The sequence below is a fragment of the Myxine glutinosa genome, chromosome 10 (genome assembly GCF_964187855.1).
Source record: "Myxine glutinosa chromosome 10, kmMyxGlut1.1, whole genome shotgun sequence".
NCBI lineage: Eukaryota > Metazoa > Chordata > Myxini > Myxiniformes > Myxinidae > Myxine > Myxine glutinosa.
The window spans coordinates 50,121,608-50,139,552 of NC_136270.1; the positions used below are offsets into that span (position 1 = coordinate 50,121,608).

The 17,945-nt window shown below is 45.6% G+C and overlaps 1 protein-coding gene across 1 annotated transcript in view; it reads left to right on the forward strand.

Annotated features, from left to right (window-relative positions):
• Positions 1–299: 299 nt before the first annotated feature.
• LOC137434522 (cadherin-2) overlaps positions 300–17,945 on the forward strand; it is a 44,960-nt gene continuing 27,314 nt past the window's right edge. Inside the window, exons 1-2 of the mRNA XM_078785627.1 lie at positions 300–479; positions 5,215–5,320. Of these exons, the coding sequence (XP_078641753.1) occupies positions 435–479; positions 5,215–5,320 (151 nt within the window). The 5' untranslated portion in view covers positions 300–434. The remainder of the gene's footprint in view (positions 480–5,214; positions 5,321–17,945) is intronic.

The following is a 17,945-nucleotide window of genomic DNA, read 5'->3' on the forward strand; positions in this document are numbered from 1 at the left end:
TTAATTAATTATTTTTTGAACTGAGACCGTTGCTATGGATACGTGATGACCCGGAGGGCGACACGAGGTGAAGAGTAACGCAGCGAAACAAGAGAATAATGAGTGACGTAATAAAATTGCTACTTAGAAGAAGAAGAAGAGACTTGAATAGCTTCACGGAGTTTGTACAAATTGTACAAAGCGGAGCTCGTCCATGCAAATTCGCTCGCGATCGATCGTTAAGCGAATGAGCCGCCTGTGAGTTGAGGGTGTGGGTGTGGGTGTGGGTGTGGGTGTGGGCGTGGCTTGACTAAGGGGGCGGAGCACACAGGGGGAATTTACCGGAAGTTGCGTGTACAGGTGCCACTGCTCCATTTTGGGCTGTGTTGGGCGGAGTTGGACGCTCAGTGGCGTCTTGCGTGTGATCAGAATCTGTTTGCAGTTTGTCTGAGGAGATGAAGTCGTTTGTGGCGCGGACATTCGTGCTTGTGCTGTTTGAGGTAAGCGGTGTGTACCTCTGTGAGGTGGTTTGAGTGGTTTTGTCGAGCTGAAGCGCGTCTATCTGTGCAATGGCGTCGCCAGGTGTAGCTGGGCGGGGTCGGCCCTTGTTTGTCGCTTCTTCTCGTGTAATGTCGTTTTGTTTGTTTGAGATTTGGTTTAAATCTCGCCGCACGTTTTCACTTGAACTTGTTCGTGTTCATTTGGAGTCATTTTATCCTCTTCACTGAATCACATTCTAGTTCGAGCGTTAATGAAGTGTTATTATATGTTATTTATTTATCTCCGATCTTGCACTTTATCTCTTCTGACGATTTGGAATTTTATTTCCACCCGGTTCTTGTATGGAATGTCAGGCTACAGGAAAGTATTTAATTGTGCGAGAGGATGTTTGGAATGAAGTGGAGTTATCATGACCGAGAGGTTATGGTGTTTGTGCGGGACGGAGAGGTTATGGTGTTTGTGCGGGACGGAGAGGTTATGGTGTTTGTGCGGGACGGAGAGGTTATGGTGTTTGTGCGGGACGGAGAGGTTATGGTGTTTGTGCGGGACGGAGAGGTTATGGTGTTTGTGCGGGACGGAGAGGTTATGGTGTTTGTGCGGGACGGAGAGGTTATGGTGTTTGTGCGGGACGGAGAGGTTATGGTGTTTGTGCGGGACGGAGAGGTTATGGTGTTTGTGCGGGACGGAGAGGTTATGGTGTTTGTGCGGGACGGAGAGGTTATGGTGTTTGTGCGGGACGGAGAGGTTATGGTGTTTGTGCGGGACGGAGAGGTTATGGTGTTTGTGCGGGACGGAGAGGTTATGGTGTTTGTGCGGGACGGAGAGGTTATGGTGTTTGTGCGGGACGGAGAGGTTATGGTGTTTGTGCGGGACGGAGAGGTTATGGTGTTTGTGCGGGACGGAGAGGTTATGATGTTTGTGCGGGACGGAGAGGTTATGGTTTTGGTGCGGGACGGAGAGGTTATGGTGTTTGTGCGGGACGGAGATGTTACGGTGTTTGTGCGGGACGAATATGTTATGGTGTTTGTGCGGGACGGAGAGGTTGGTTATGGTGTTTGTGCGGGACGGACAGGTTATGGTGTTTGTGCGGGACGAATATGTTATGGTGTTTGTGTGGGACGGAGAGGTTATGGTGTTTGTGCGGGACGGACAGGTTATGGTGTTTGTGCGGGATGGACAGGTTTATGGTGTTTGTGCGGGACGGACAGGTTTATGGTGTTTGTGCGGGACGGAGAGGTTATGGTGTTTGTGCGGGACGGAGAGGTTACGGTGTTTGTGCGGGACGGAGAGGTTATGGTGTTTGTGCGGGACGGAGAGGTTACGGTGTTTGTGCGGGACGGAGAGGTTATGGTGTTTGTGCGGGACGGAGAGGTTATGGTTTTGGTGCGGGGCGGAGAGGTTACGGTGTTTGTGCGGGACGAATATGTTATGGTGTTTGTGCGGGACGAATATGTTATGGTGTTTGTGCGGGACGGAGAGGTTATGGTGTTTGTGCGGGACGGAGAGGTTATGGTGTTTGTGCGGGACGGAGAGGTTATGGTGTTTGTGCGGGACGGAGAGGTTATGGTGTTTGTGCGGGACGGAGAGGTTATGGTGTTTGTGCGGGACGGAGAGGTTATGGTGTTTGTGCGGGACGGAGAGGTTATGGTGTTTGTGCGGGACGGAGAGGTTATGGTGTTTGTGCGGGACGGAGAGGTTATGGTGTTTGTGCGGGACGGAGAGGTTATGGTGTTTGTGCGGGACGGAGAGGTTATGGTGTTTGTGCGGGACGGAGAGGTTATGGTGTTTGTGCGGGACGGAGAGGTTATGGTGTTTGTGCGGGACGGAGAGGTTATGGTGTTTGTGCGGGACGGAGAGGTTATGGTGTTTGTGCGGGACGGAGAGGTTATGGTGTTTGTGCGGGACGGAGAGGTTATGATGTTTGTGCGGGACGGAGAGGTTATGGTTTTGGTGCGGGACGGAGAGGTTATGGTGTTTGTGCGGGACGGAGATGTTACGGTGTTTGTGCGGGACGAATATGTTATGGTGTTTGTGCGGGACGGAGAGGTTGGTTATGGTGTTTGTGCGGGACGGACAGGTTATGGTGTTTGTGCGGGACGAATATGTTATGGTGTTTGTGTGGGACGGAGAGGTTATGGTGTTTGTGCGGGACGGACAGGTTATGGTGTTTGTGCGGGATGGACAGGTTTATGGTGTTTGTGCGGGACGGACAGGTTTATGGTGTTTGTGCGGGACGGAGAGGTTATGGTGTTTGTGCGGGACGGAGAGGTTACGGTGTTTGTGCGGGACGGAGAGGTTATGGTGTTTGTGCGGGACGGAGAGGTTACGGTGTTTGTGCGGGACGGAGAGGTTATGGTGTTTGTGCGGGACGGAGAGGTTATGGTTTTGGTGCGGGGCGGAGAGGTTACGGTGTTTGTGCGGGACGAATATGTTATGGTGTTTGTGCGGGACGAATATGTTATGGTGTTTGTGCGGGACGGAGAGGTTATGGTGTTTGTGCGGGACGGAGAGGTTATGGTGTTTGTGCGGGACGGAGAGGTTATGGTGTTTGTGCGGGACGGAGAGGTTATGGTGTTTGTGCGGGACGGAGAGGTTATGGTGTTTGTGCGGGACGGAGAGGTTATGGTGTTTGTGCGGGACGGAGAGGTTATGGTGTTTGTGCGGGACGGAGAGGTTATGGTGTTTGTGCGGGACGGAGAGGTTATGGTGTTTGTGCGGGACGGAGAGGTTATGATGTTTGTGCGGGACGGAGAGGTTATGGTGTTTGTGCGGGACGGAGAGGTTACGGTGTTTGTGCGGGACGAATATGTTATGGTGTTTGTGCGGGACGGAGAGGTTATGGTGTTTGTGCGGGACGGACAGGTTATGGTGTTTGTGCGGGACGAATATGTTATGGTGTTTGTGTGGGACGGAGAGGTTATGGTGTTTGTGCGGGACGGACAGGTTATGGGGTTTGTGCGGGATGGACAGGTTTATGGTGTTTGTGCGGGATGGACAGGTTTATGGTGTTTGTGCGGGATGGACAGGTTTATGGTGTTTGTGCGGGATGGACAGGTTTATGGTGTTTGTGCGGGACGGACAGGTTTATGGTGTTTGTGCGGGACTGAGAGGTTATGGTGTTTGTGCGGGACGGAGAGGTTATGGTGTTTGTGCGGGACGGACAGGTTATGGTGTTTGTGTGGGACAGACAGGTTATGGTGTTTGTGCGGGATGGATAAGGGAGAGGCGTGTTAGGTATTGGAAAGACAATGGTGGGGGAGGGGTGTGAGTGGATCGTGTTATTGGGTGCGAGGTGGACAATGGGAAGCGATTGAGGTGAGGTAGGATGGGTATATGGAGACTTGGGTCGTGGTTTCGTGTGGGACGTACAAGGGGAGGAGTAGTAGTGGTTTATTGAGGGACGCACAAGGGGAGGATTTATGGTTTATTGAGGGATGCACAAGGGGAGGGGAGTGGTTTATTGAGGGATGCACAAGGAGAGGGTCACGGTTTATTGAGGGATGCTCAAGGGCAAGGGTCAGGGTTTGGGGGATGCATATGGAGAGTAGTGGTTTATTGAGGGACTCACGGGAAGGGGTCATGGTTTATTGCGGGACGCACAAGGGGAGGGGTCATGGTTTATTGAGGGACGCACAATGGGAGGAGTAGTGGTTTATTGAGGGATGAACAAGGGGAGGGGTCATGGTTTATCGTGGGACGCACAAGGGGAGGTTTGTGGTTTATTGAGGGATGCACAAGGGGAGGATCACGGTTTATTGAGGGATGCACAAGAGCGAGGGTCACGGTTTGAGGGATGCATATGGGGAGGAGTAGTGGTTTATTGAGGGACTCACAAGGGAAGGGGGTCATGGTTTATTGCGGGACGCACAAGGGGAGGGGTCATGGTTTATTGAGGGACGCATGAGGGGAGGGGTTATGGTTTATTGAGGGACGCACAAGGGGAGGGGTAGTGGTTTGGTGTGGGTCGTACAAGGGGGAGGGGTAGTGGTTTATTGAGGGACGCACATGGGGAGGAGTAGTGGTTTATTGAGGGACGCACAAGGGGCGGTGTAGTGGTTTATTGAGGGACGCACATGGGGAGGGGTAGTGGTTTATTGAGGGACGCACAAGGGGCGGGGTAGTGGTTTATTGAGGGACGCACAAGGGGAGGGGTAGTGGTTTATTGAGGGACGCACATGGGGAGGTGTAGTGGTTTCTTGAGGGACGCACAAGGGGCAGGGTAGTGGTTTATTGAGGGACGCACATGGGGAGGGGTAGTGGTTTATTGAGGGACACCCAAGTTAACTTTTTGCTTTGAATTTGTGGACGAATAGGGATTTATTTTCTTATAATCTGTCACAGTTCAGGCTGCTAATCTTGATCCAATAGCTCCTTGCATTTTAATATATGGGCGGAGTTTTACATATATACGTAATATATTGCATATTTTCGAGGTTTGGTGTGTTCATAATAAGGATTATACAAATTCCTGCCTCAACTACTGCTGGGAAGGCAATGGCAAACCACCCAGTATAACCCTTGCCAAGAAACTGCTTCAGCGGCACAGACGCTCTAACGGACGCTGGTACATCAGAATCGGAACAGTCCCAGGCAGTCAATGTGATCTATTGAAGTCCACGTCGTGAATGTTGAGCTTCTCTGTTTAGTGTTTGGGGCTCGTGTTGCGTGAACTACAAGATACTGGAAGTGATCTTCGTTTCTCGTTCGGCAATGTCTGATAGATTTTGTCCACAGGCATGCGTCGTGTTCGGAAACCACTGCACGCCTGGCTTTGAAGAGACCCCGTTGATTAAGCGATTTGTGCCAAAGTTTCTCCATAAGGGAGAACGCATTTTCAAAGGTGAGTGAAGTTCGCATGTTGTTTTTATTTGATTTATTTGACACAGTTTTCGTTTTCATCACCTTTCCAACTTTGGTGAAACTCTTCTCTTGACTTTGTTGCCATGTTTTGGGGGGGGGGGGGGGGGGGTGTGGGGGTCTGAGATTGTTGTGAACTGCCTTGAAGACCTGTAGGGAAAAATGACATTGAAGAGAAGAATTTTGCATTCTTTTATTAATGATTCTTTTTTCCCCGGTTAGATCATGAAAGAGAAGTCTCTAAATTTTAAATTGTTTTTCAGGGGTATGATCCAAAATGCAGGCAATCAAGCTTTTCCTTAAAACTCTCCTCTACTACTTTATCAAGTCTCTTGGTTCGACACGAGGAAAAGAGATTAGAAACTATAACCTGCCAGTAAGAGGACCCAGTTGGGTAGAGTTAACGGCAGAGATGTCAAGAAGTCTGAGGGCAATTCCCAAGTGTACTCTAAAGTCACCGTGGTATTCCTGAATTACGGAATCGGATGAAATTTGGTGGATTGGTTGGATGTGCGACGAGGAATAATTTGATTTTGTTTTAGTTCCGGATGTATATCCGGCCTATCACTGGGATATAACCACCTTTAGAGGCCATTTTTCCCCGCAAAGCGGGGGTTGGCCTTTTTCGGGAACCGTGGTTGTTGTTGTTTTTCGGTCCCCTTTTTGAAGCAATGTTTTACGGCCGGATGCCCTTCCTGACGCCAACCCTTTTTGCCGCCTTTAACGACAAACAGGGAATTACCAGTGAACTGGTACTCAATTAGCCGACCTCGGAAGGATGACAGGCTGAGTCAACCCCGCTGGCGTTAATTCAGCAATCGACCGGGATTCGAACCCAGGATCCTTGGATCCTAAGCCGGCACCCTAGCCGCTAGCCCAACACCCTATCACTGGGATACTAAATGTAAACTGTTCAGGCTGGCGGAGGTATGCGTTCTACCGAGTGCTGTTCTAGTTTGCTTTGTTCTCGGCAAAACAAATTTGTTAAATTTACTTCTCGTACCTTATGTACCAACTTCAACATGTGTACTCAAGAATAGTCGGTAACCTCGGCGTGTGTTTAAATGGTTTACATAAAGAACCAAAGTATTCCATGTGGAACATGACAGGAGATTTTTCACAATTTAATTGTATATTATGTATGTTAAAATGAAACGTGTATCTTGTTAAATTGTCTTTTAAGATCCTGTACTTTTTATGTTTTCCTTGAAAAAAAAAAATAATAAAAGACATGTCGTGATATAATTTCCAATTTTTGACGAAGTTTAAATAATCCAAGTCACCTGACATTTTAATCATCACAATCTTTTTTATCAGGTTAAGATCTGCACGGGGTTATCTGTCAGATTTCCTCGACTCTTGACAAATGTTCATTGTTTGAATAGGATGTTTCTCATGTGGGTAAGATTGGTGCTTTATATTTTGATGTGCTGTGCTGTCTGGAGAGTGGACGCTCCCTTTAACCTTGGTGGCGGCCATGAGCGCTGGCATGCTGCCATTGTGCAGTATACATGTACACGGTATACGGTCGTCATTGAAGACACTGCGTACGCACATAACTGAATCAATACCATTTTTTTTTTCGTTTTCATTAAATCTTCAATGATTATTTTCTGAAAATTGTCATTGTAAACTCGATTCGCAAGTAAATCCTAGGTCCTTAGTTCGAATTTCAAATCACAAAATTTTGACTCCAGTCCGAGTCTACATCCCTGGTTACCAGGGTGGGCAGGGGTGGGGGTGGTTGGAAAAGATTGTGGATAGGGTGAAGGGGTGGTTTGAAATGGTAGTGTGTACTCTCGTGCCTGTGAAGCCCGAGAGGGAAGTGTGCAAATGAGGCTCTTCAATTCCAAATGTGGAAAAATAGGAACACATGAGTGAAGGTGTGCAGCAACCCTGAAATTTGAAAGTGCAACCAATAGCAGTTATTGGAAGAACGTGTGCATCTTCGAGTTGCTGGGTCAGTCCGAGGATTGAGAGCAGAGTCTGCTAGACTGGAGGAAGGAGCCCGTTTGAAAGAGAGGCCACCGACCTTCCTGCAATGTGACGTTGATGGACCTTATGCTTCAGCATTGTTGTGGGAAATTCCATTCATGTTGAAAGCTTTAGATTCCACAGATTGGGATAAACGAATGTGATGCTGAGGCGCCAGCCCACGGAGAGGAGCAATCCGCCATTGAGCTATGGTTAAAGGCCTTGTAGAATGAGTAGTTCTGGTTTAAATAAAAAAAGTTTAATGCAGTCAATGTTTGTGGTTGTGCTCGGACATAGAATGGATCAGGATTCAACATGATAAAAGGAACAGCAGAAAGAGAAGGGGGGAATGCCCACATCAGGGCCGAGAGAGAAAATATATGGAGACGGACAAACAAGGGATAAGGGCGGTAACGATGAGGGGTAGTGGAGAACGCAAGGGGTGGACAAGATGGATACAGAAGCGAAAGTTGGTGGGTGGAGAGGGGAGGGGGGAGAGGGAGGGGGAGGGGGAGGGAGAGGGTGTAATGGGTGTAGGAAAGATCATGGGTTTTGATGGTGGATGATCGGAGAGGGTGGTGAACAGCTGTCTTGATGACCTGGAAGGAAGGAAAGGACAAGATTGAAGAGAAAGTGGAAGCCAGTATTAGTTGGTATTGCTAATCAAAAGAAACATCATTGTTTGCCTTATCTAGATGGTCAATCTAAATAACTCCATTCAATGTACAATGTGTGCTGAGTGGGTTCATCAAAAATGTAGTGGTCTGAGAGGGTCATTAACAAGTGTGGCAGCTACATTCAAATGTAAGGTGTGCACAGAGGGAGCTGCAGATGGAGGAAATGTTGAGTTAGATCTTGGAGACGGCGTGAAGCTGGAAGGTGTGAAAACATTTTGTTACCTAGGAGACATGCTGAATGGAGAAGGTGGATCAGACTCGGCAACGGTTGCTAGAGTGAGATGTGCATGGAAGAGGTTTCGGGAACTGAGTGGCGTGCTGATGAGGAGGGGAGTGTCGTTGAAGCTGAAGGGAAAGGTGTATGCTGCATGTGTGAGAAGTGTTATGATTTATGGGAGCGAGACATGGGTAATGAACATAGAGCAGCAACGAAGGTTGGAAAGGGTGGAAATGCGAATGGTTCGACGGATGTGCGGAGTGTCGTTGAGAGAGAGGAAGCCAAATTATGAATTGCGAAAGATGATGGGAATAGAGCTTGTGATGGATGCTGTGAAGAGGAACAGGTTGAGATGGTTTGGTCATGTGTTGAGGAAGGATGAAAGTGACTGGTTGAGAAGAGTGATGGAAATGAATGTAGAAGGAAGTCGAGGACGGGGAAGACCGAGAAAGACTTGGCTAAAGGTGGTGGAAGAAGAAATGCGTGCAAGGGGGTTAACAAGGAGAGATGCAGAAAATAGGGAAAAATGGAGAAGATTGTCATGGGGACCGCAAGGCTAACCCCCGCTCTAGTAGGGAAAATGGCCTTAAAATGCATGGTGTTGTTGTTGTTGTTGTTGTTGTTGTATCTAGATGGTCATTGAAGGAGTCGTCAAAATGAAATGAGCAATTGTATATATATATATATTCATTTATCATGTTTGTTTGGGCACCTGATACCATGTGTTTAATACATATATGTCACCTTCCTTTTACATTGTTTAACTCGAGGTTTCAGAATGTCATTCTAGCAAATACGTATCACGTGATGTTCCAGTCTGTCCTTCATTGTGCTTTTATGTTGTAAACTGTCGTTTGTAATCCCAACGTTGGTTGAAACTGATATTTGAGGCAAATTAATGTCCTGCTTCCTTGTTCAACTTCAAACGTCCCGGTAGACGATGCTTTTTCAGCTTTTTATCCGTCTTGCTGAAGTGTTGAGGGCTTTTACGACTGTAATGGTGACAGGAAAATGCATCGAGTATAATAATAATAATAATAATAATAATAATTTATTATTATTATTATTAATAATAATGGGCTCGTGCGGCAGCTTAATCATTGCAGGCACCACATCCTGTACACGTATTGTTTCAATGCGTCCAGTTGAGTGACCGCTGTAGGTGTGTTGTTGTGGGCTGTGCGTTGCACTCTAGTGAAGGAGCAGCGTACCTTACAGGGGGAATTTGAGAGATAACAAACAATCGGTTTTATGATGTCTTGCAGTTTCCATTTTTCAGTTGCGCTATTATTTTCCTGTTTTTGTGCAACGTGAAGACTGCGTGCCGTTCTACTGTGATCTACGGGTTTGTTCATATTTATTGGCCTTCATCTGCCTTGATCTATAATTATTTTCAAATGGCTTTTTTGCCAGCAGTCGACATTTTCTTTGTCAATTTGAAATGTCCCAGCAAGCGTGCACCGATATTTGGTTACCACGAGTGTAGTGGCAAACCTGTTTCCCCTTTGCCTTGCTTGATCTGTGATCCAGAAACGATGGCATTTTTAACCTGGATGCAAAACACGAAGAACCACTGATGCAGATTTGAAGTATAATGTGCTTTGTCCCTGTATTTCTCGGCCAATATGTTAGAAGGTCGACGGTATTAGGTATTTGATTGCAAGGGAGCGAACTGTGTGAGACTTTTCCACCAGCGCAGCCCCGTGCCCTCAAAGGGTATTCCTAAACTTTTCAAAATCCTTGGGTTAAGACGTTCTTTTTTCAAGAAACCCTTGAAGTCCAGATGGACCTCCAGGTGTCATTACAGTGAAAGGGCCTTGATGGTAGACCTGTTATATAAATGAGTCGGTCAGCAGCTATGAGCGAGCTTTGAAGTTTATGGTGCGAAGGATGAAGGAAAAGCAAATATTTATACTTGTTCGGTGAATAATATAATAAATAAAAAATGTATTCCAACGTTCCCCATCCGACATGACCACTGGCTGACATGACTGATGAGAGAATCCCCACGTTGGATGTGGATGCAAGTGAGATTGTTGGAAAGTGGTGGGTTGTTTCCAGTCAAGGTGGTTTATTGGCAGATAGTGGAATGTTCCTAGTTGGGCCACAAATGGTTTCATGACTGCGTGTGAATGTACAGGCGCTCCTCGCTATACGCGCTCCAGGTTAACTTGCTTTTTCACACTTCCCCACATATTTTCAAGACCTTCAGAAAGTGGTAGAGGGGAAGCGTTTTTGCTCTCGAGGATGAGGGAAGGTCATTATTCCATTGTAAAGCCAAAGGTATGAATATAATAGTCTTATTGTATTGTAAATGGTCGATATAATTAAACAGGTTTTATTATTATTATTATTTTTTAAATCTGCACGTCGTACTGTACTTTGGACGTCATAATCAGGTGGCGTCAAGTAACTTTCATTGAGTAATTTTTGTAAAACTTTCCCTACAATCCGAGTGGAAAACGACCTGTGTCTATTCCATTGAGCACTTGTGGTGAAAGGTCCTTCCACTCTATTACCTTAGCTGTGGTATTACCGAATTAGATGTGGTTAAAAAGGCATGAGCATGGTGAGTGTTCAGTGGATACTTGTCATGTGCAAGGTCTAGCTCCATCGACTGTACAAACAATTTTCAACACAGGAAGTCCCCGACTTACGAACACAGACGTATGAACCAACCTCAATGAGGTATTTTTATTACGGTATTATTTTTTTAATGTCCGATTATATGAACGTTCACGCATACATACGAACCAATTGTGTATGGGGCAACTCAGGACTCTGTGTTTGGGCAAAGCGTGACTTTCTTCCGCGAGATGTAAAGTCTGAGCTTCGCGTGGTCTACAGTATCCCATGTACTGTACTGCTCGCAGCTGTAATCATGGTGCCACGTATGTTACCGCGATGACGAACACTACTGCTGGCTAATAAACATTGAAGAAACACAGAAATTGGATTGATAAATTAAGAAACACAGAACCTTAACATTGGAGACGAAACTGGATGTGTTATCATGGGCAGTATTTCCCTACTTGTGTACCACTCGACTTGCGAACGGAAAGTAACATAACGCGTTCATAAGTCTGGGACTCCCGTTAATGCAGATGCATAATCAAGGTGTGTAGAATGTGTGACCCATTCAGGTAGTACTAAAATCACTATGGGAAGAGACTCGGTGATGGAGAATAGGGAGAGGCTCTTAAGTGTTTGGATGGAGCTTCCCTCTCTCCCCATCTTGTCTCCCGCTCCCTTTATTGTATTTTTGTCGGGTTTTTTTTTTTTGTGATGTTAGCTCTTACACGAGCCTCGATCTTGTATACAAAAAAAGAAAAATAAATAAAAAGCCACGTGGCCTCGAGTTTGACCATGATTCACATGAAAGCACAGTCACAATGGTGGGACTTAAAATAACGAGAGGGAGGTGAGGGACCGTCCAGTGCTCAAACATTCAAGGTGATCCATGGTTTGTTTCAGAAATTCAAGCGTCATGTGAACCTCCGTGTGTTTGTGTTTGTGTGTTTCGGTCATAATCGATTTCGGCACACAGCTAAAACTGTAAGCCAGGCATGTTGGTCCTTGGGGTGAAAGTCTTGGGTTAACTTTAATGATCACATAAATAATTTTTTAGCTAGCTCGCCATTTTGTTGTAATTCGTTGGAGATTGTTGCCGTTAATATTTGTGGGAAAATGTCATTTGTGGATATTTCTACTTTGCTTTATTTCCTTGTTTGCTGTTACTTCCAAGGAACTTGTTTTAGTTTTGAGTTTCACATTGAAAGTTGTGGTCAGCTTTTTTCCACTCTTGTAGCTTGTAGTCAGTCTGTGTGGTTGAAGTAGTAGTAGTAGTTTCGTGCTGCGCTAGTTTGGGGCAAATGGTATTTTAAGAGGGTCTTGACAATTTTATTTTTAGAAAGAACCCTTTTATGATGGTCTTTTTCCTTTAGAGGAGGATCTTGGGTGCAGTGAAACTTAACTTGAAGCACAAAGCTTTTCAAGTGTTGACGTGCTATTTTCAGCAGTGACATTCACAGCCATGGAATTTTTTGTTTTCAGTTTGCATTAGAATCTGGCATAAAACCTTCTGTTGTGTTCTGTTATTTTGATCATTCGACCTCACTTTCCTCAGTTTTTTTTTTTTTTTTTTTATGCTACTTTAATATATATATTTTTGTTTGCTTGCTATTTTTGATCACTTGTCAGTGAGTCAACACACCAATACTGTGTAATTAAGATCGTTCATTCTCAGATCTACTGTAATCTATATTTTACACGAAGTGAGGCTGTACTAAATGTCCCTTTTGTTTTTAACATGTAGAAAAATGCACTGAAATTTCCTTTAATTTTGATCAATATGGATCTACCCCATTCTCCTTTCCATCCCCCAACAAACCCCATCAACCTGTGTGGAATTGATATAAATGATCCCCCGTTGGCTATCGGATCTGGGGAAAATGAATTAACCATTTAAACGTTGCTTTTATTGAAACTATGTTTTTGTTATTTCCCCCACCAAAGTACGGGCGACGGTTACGTTTTCACCCCTGTCTGTCTGAGTCGGAGATATCAAAACTATTTGGACGTAATTGGTGTAGGTTGGGTATGTGACGAGGACAAAATGATTAGATTTTGGTGGAGATTCGGATCCGACAATTTTTAACTGATTCTTCACCATTGAGAGATGTGGCCAAAAACGATATAGAGCGTGATATTTCAAAAAGTTGTGGACACTTGATGACAAAACTAAGTGGATGAGTTGGTTAGGTGACGAGAACAAGCCAATTTGATTTTGGTTAAGGTCCAGATGCAGATGCAGCCCATCAGTGGGATACAAAACGTAACCTATTCAGCTAGGCGGAGGTATGCGCTCTACCGGAGGTATGCGCTCTACCGAGTGTCATTCTAGTTTAATGTAGCTTTTCCCCACCTCCCCACCCCATCCCCCAATAAACAGTTACCGTTGTACAAACTCAAACAATGGTGTTGGCTGAAATGGTGAAACCACCTTTATCCTGCATACAGGGTGGGTGATGGGTCTTGACACAGGTATAAGCTCCATTAGTGGCTCGATTCAAGTTAAATATGGAGGATTTAATTAAAGCGAGTTTGTATGAGTGTGTAACGCGCATTTCCGATTTGCAGCATACCAGTCGTTCACCGAAGTAGTCTCCCTGTCCAGACTATATAGCAACTTGACTGATGCTTTCTGTACCCTCGTTCGTAAACATCCAGAATGATATTGGATGAGGAGATTGCTGCACGCGCTGGTAAAAATGTTGGTTTCTCCTCGAGTAAAATCTGAGGCTGCTGCCTTTATCTAATACTAAAATAAGTGCTTGTCAGATTTTATTCCACAGGGTTCCTGATGTCGTAGAATGATATAAATTATACATTAATGAACAGGATGAAATAAGTAAATTGATATATGTGGGAATTTACATGCCCAGACCAGGAATCAAACCCAGGTCTTCTGGAAAACTGTACCAATGCTCTTCCATCTGAGCTATCTGAGTGACCCTGATTGAGCATGCAATTTTCCCACATAGAATTGCCACTCTTTCCGCCAATGCTTCCGGTGCACTCGCTGCTTATTTATTTAATCCTGCTCATTAATGTAATTGCTTCACTACGCCCCCAGTGGTGTTTATAATAGAGGACATTGATTTGTCCGTCCCCCCCCCCCCCCCCCCCCCCATTGGAGGAAGACATTCTCGTGTTCAGGCCATTGTTGCTCCTATGGTTGGAAGCGAGTGCTTTGACGGAAAGAAAGGAATTGAAAAGAAAAGCATTGACGGAAAGAGTGGCAACCATATGTGTGCGGAATTTGCATGCTCAGTCAGGGTCACCCAGATAGCTCAGATGGCAGAGCAGTGGTTCGGTTTTCCAGAGGACTTGGTTTCAATTCCTGGCCTGGACATGTAATTTTTCCCACATATATCAATTTAAAAATTGTAGTGATTGGAAAGCTAATGATCGCTTTATTTCAAACAAAAATTAGTGCCCATTTCATCGTAAAGATACCTGTTTTTAAAGATCGTCCTTCCATGATCGAGGAAGAAGTGGGAATGGGAGCTTAATGCAGCCGTTCCAGTGGTAACGCATATTATTCTGACTGAAATCCTTTAGAAGGACATGGGAGAAGCACAAAATTTGATGTACTGTAATTTCCCAATTGTAACCTGTGGCTTATTCACACGTTTTGTTGTCTAAACCATCCAGTGCGGTTAATACATGAGTGTGGCTTGCTCTTTTTGATCCAGTTCTCTTCCACCATTGTTACAATGGGATCCTGACTAACAAAACATGTCTTGAACCATCTAGATTGTCTATAGTTGCAGTGTTCTAACAGGCTAGCTTGTCATACTCACCGAATAATTGGTAACGGGTCATCTTTCGCAGTTGCTGTTTATACCCTTTTTTTTTTTTTTTTTTGAAAATTACACAATACTTCTCAAAGTGATTGTGTTTTTCATTTTACATTCTCATTTACACTAACATATAGACTTGCAATATTGTTTGAGTTACAACACGCCATCTCTTGATTAAAGCATCAGCGGAGCGACGAGTAAGCACGCTTTGTAACAATAACGAGTTCCCCTACAATGAGCGTTGATGTGGGAGGAAACATTGGGCCCATAAAAGGCCTGTGCTGTGAATGCCAACCTATGGTTGTTTGTCCATGCTCTACCCTTTTAAAATGCTGAGCAAAGTAGCAGCTCTTAACCCTGGCCTTAAACTTAACCAGCAGTCCCTTCTTCCCCCCCAACCCCCCCCAACTCCCCCATTCCTTGATGACCCTGGCCAGTCTTTTTCATCATGTGAAATCGTACCTGTTGGCAACAACTGTGGCAAACAAGCATCCTCTGTTAGTCAGAACCTGATGTGGCAAAAGGGTTCACTCACTGTTCTATATCAATTCAGAATGATTTTCTTTGTTACCCCTGCCACAGAAGGTGGATGGAGGTTGTTTTCACCCCTGACTTTGTTTGTTTGTCTTTGTCTGTGAACAGGATATATCAAAAAGTTGTGGACAGATTCGGACGGAACTTGGTGGACAGGTTGGGTGTGTGACGAGGGCGAATTGATTCAACTTTAGTGAAGATCCGGATGGGGATCCGATAATTTTTTTGTGATTGTTCACCATTGAATGACGGGGCTAAAAACGATTACATAACACGATATATCAGTTATGGAAGGATTTTGCCAAAACGAAGTGGATGAGTCTGTTAGGTGGAAAGAACAAGCCAATTGGATTCTGGTTCAGGTCAAATCCAATCGGTGGCATACAAAAAGTAAACTTTTGTTCATTCAAATCTGTTCAGCCTCGCAGAGGTATGCGCACTACTGAGTGCCTTTCTAGTTTGTTTTTGTCGCCATCTGCTGTCCAGGTTTTACAAATATATATTTATTTCCCCCGTTGAGGACATTTTCAGACTACCGCTTTTATGGCCATATAGCTACCCATTTCTGGCCTGCTGAACTTGAGAGTTGCATTTCTGGAAAATGTGACTTCAAATGTATAAAGGCTAGTGCTCCACCCTTTCATGTATAATCAGATGGTTGTGAAGCATGCTTGTAGTGCGGTGGAGTTGTGGGACCAAATTATCCTTGGATGAAACTGTAGGTAATACGATGTGTAGACTCTTGTCACTTATTTTCCTGCTTTAGTTCGACTTTGAAGAATTTATCCAAAGACTGTTGGACTGTCTATTTTCTTCTGATAAAGGTCTGTCGTAACAATTGGTGACTTTGTTTTGAGTGATTAGAGACCAGCAACTTGTAGCAAATCTGTTCCCCACTTGATCGAAGACATTATGTGGGGCCAAGCTGTTGGTGTTTGTGTAGTTTTACAAATCCCCGTGGCAGTTCAACTTTTTATGCCTCTGCCGACGCCAGAGGGATTGTTTTTGCGTTGCCCCTCCGTGCATCAGTGATAGTTTTTCGTTTCCGCCATAACTTGAGAAAGGCTGAAGGGATCCAAGTGAAACTTGGTGCAGGTATGTATCATGAGGTAAATATGAACTGATGAGATTTTGGGGTCAGGTCATGCTCGGTAAAAATCCTGTTGCCATGATAACTTGTGCACCATTGATGGGATTTTGACCAAAGTTCGTCCAGGTATGTATTATGACACAACGATGAACTGATTAGATTTTGGGGTCATGAGGTCAGAGGTCCCATTAGGTAAGAATTCTGTTACTGCACTAACTTGTGAACCAGTGATGGGATTTTGACCAAACTTGGTACAAGTATATTGTTGCGGATCTCACCGTCTGCCTTTCCCGGGGGGGGGGGGGGGTAGGGGGTTAGTCCCCTTGTCTTTGACTAGCCGACGGGATCCGGGGCTATGACGTTCCTTCCGGGCGGCGTTAAATAGGGTTGTAGGCCGAATTCCTATTACCTAAGTACCAACGCCGCCTAGGAAGCAAGGAAATAAGCCCCGCCCGAATCACGGTTATAGGTGGAAACGCCGAGCGATAGCGAACCGTGACCCGAGCCGTTATCAATGGCTAAACCCGATCCGAGCGGTTCCTATCCTGCCACGCTTACCCAATGGAGGAAATCACTGATACGGTTGAATCAGGAAGAAACAAGGAATAACAGTTGGTTTATTACACTATGTACAATGAGAAGAAGAAGAACACACAGTGCAGCCTTATACAGTCTTATACTTATCCCAGGACAACAGGCCCGTTTCACACTCACACGGGGTTGTAGATGGTCAGGTTGATGGTCCAGGAATGGCGTCCAGGCAGTTCGCCCCTGTCCCCGACTCGCGCCGCGAAGATGGTCAGGGTGGCAGAAGCTCCCCGCGGGTCGTTGGCGCACACGGAATTAAATGCGGGGCAAAAGGTAAGCTGGGCTTGGTGGTTACGCTGGCGTGGTTGCATACGTAATAACTGGACCGGCGCTATATGCGCTCCCAATACAAGTTCGTATGCAAGGCGCAATTCCTTCCAGTCCTTCACAAAGCGCCTCTCCCGCAGAAGTCCTCAGCCCTTTGCTTCAACCATTCCTCATACAAAGCGCAAATCGTGCAAGTCCTCTCAAGAGCTTTGTGCGTTGGCTTTTATAGGCACGCCCTTCCCACGCCCCTGACGCCATGTCACCCAGGCCCTGATTGGCTGGGGGCCCTTACCACTGCTGTCTCCCCCGCTTCAACCTCGACGCCGCGCTCCTCCCTCTCTCAGGCCCACCTCGTGTCATTTGACTAGGGAGCATTCTAATGCGAGGTGCAGTAGCCAAAATGGGGCACGGGATGGATTCTGCCCAACGAGGTAGATTTGGAGGGTGGAGGCAAAATGAAAGGGGCCTATCTTATTCCTTTTACACCGCAGATGTTACTAGGGAAATGGCCTTATACTCACATAGACTATGACATAACTAATATCCTAAATGGGCCTACGTGTTGCTTGTGGACTAACTAGGGGGCAAACCTTTAGCCTTTAATGATGTTATATGTACACTCTCAAAACCGCAACAATATTGTTACGGTTTTGCGAATAAAGGCAACCCCCCTATAGTTAGTTACACCACAACATGTAGCCTCCAGTAGTTAGTTATTTATTAAATGCAAAGCATAGGCCCTTTCCAGTGTTTAGAAAGAAAGCAAATAATGCGTTGTCAGGCAGGATGATTGTAGGCCTCGTTGCAGCCTACATTGCCTCGTCATGGGAATAGACGAGGCCCTGCAGGCCCGAAGGAGGAACAGAACCTTCCCTGAAGGAGAAACGAGACATTCC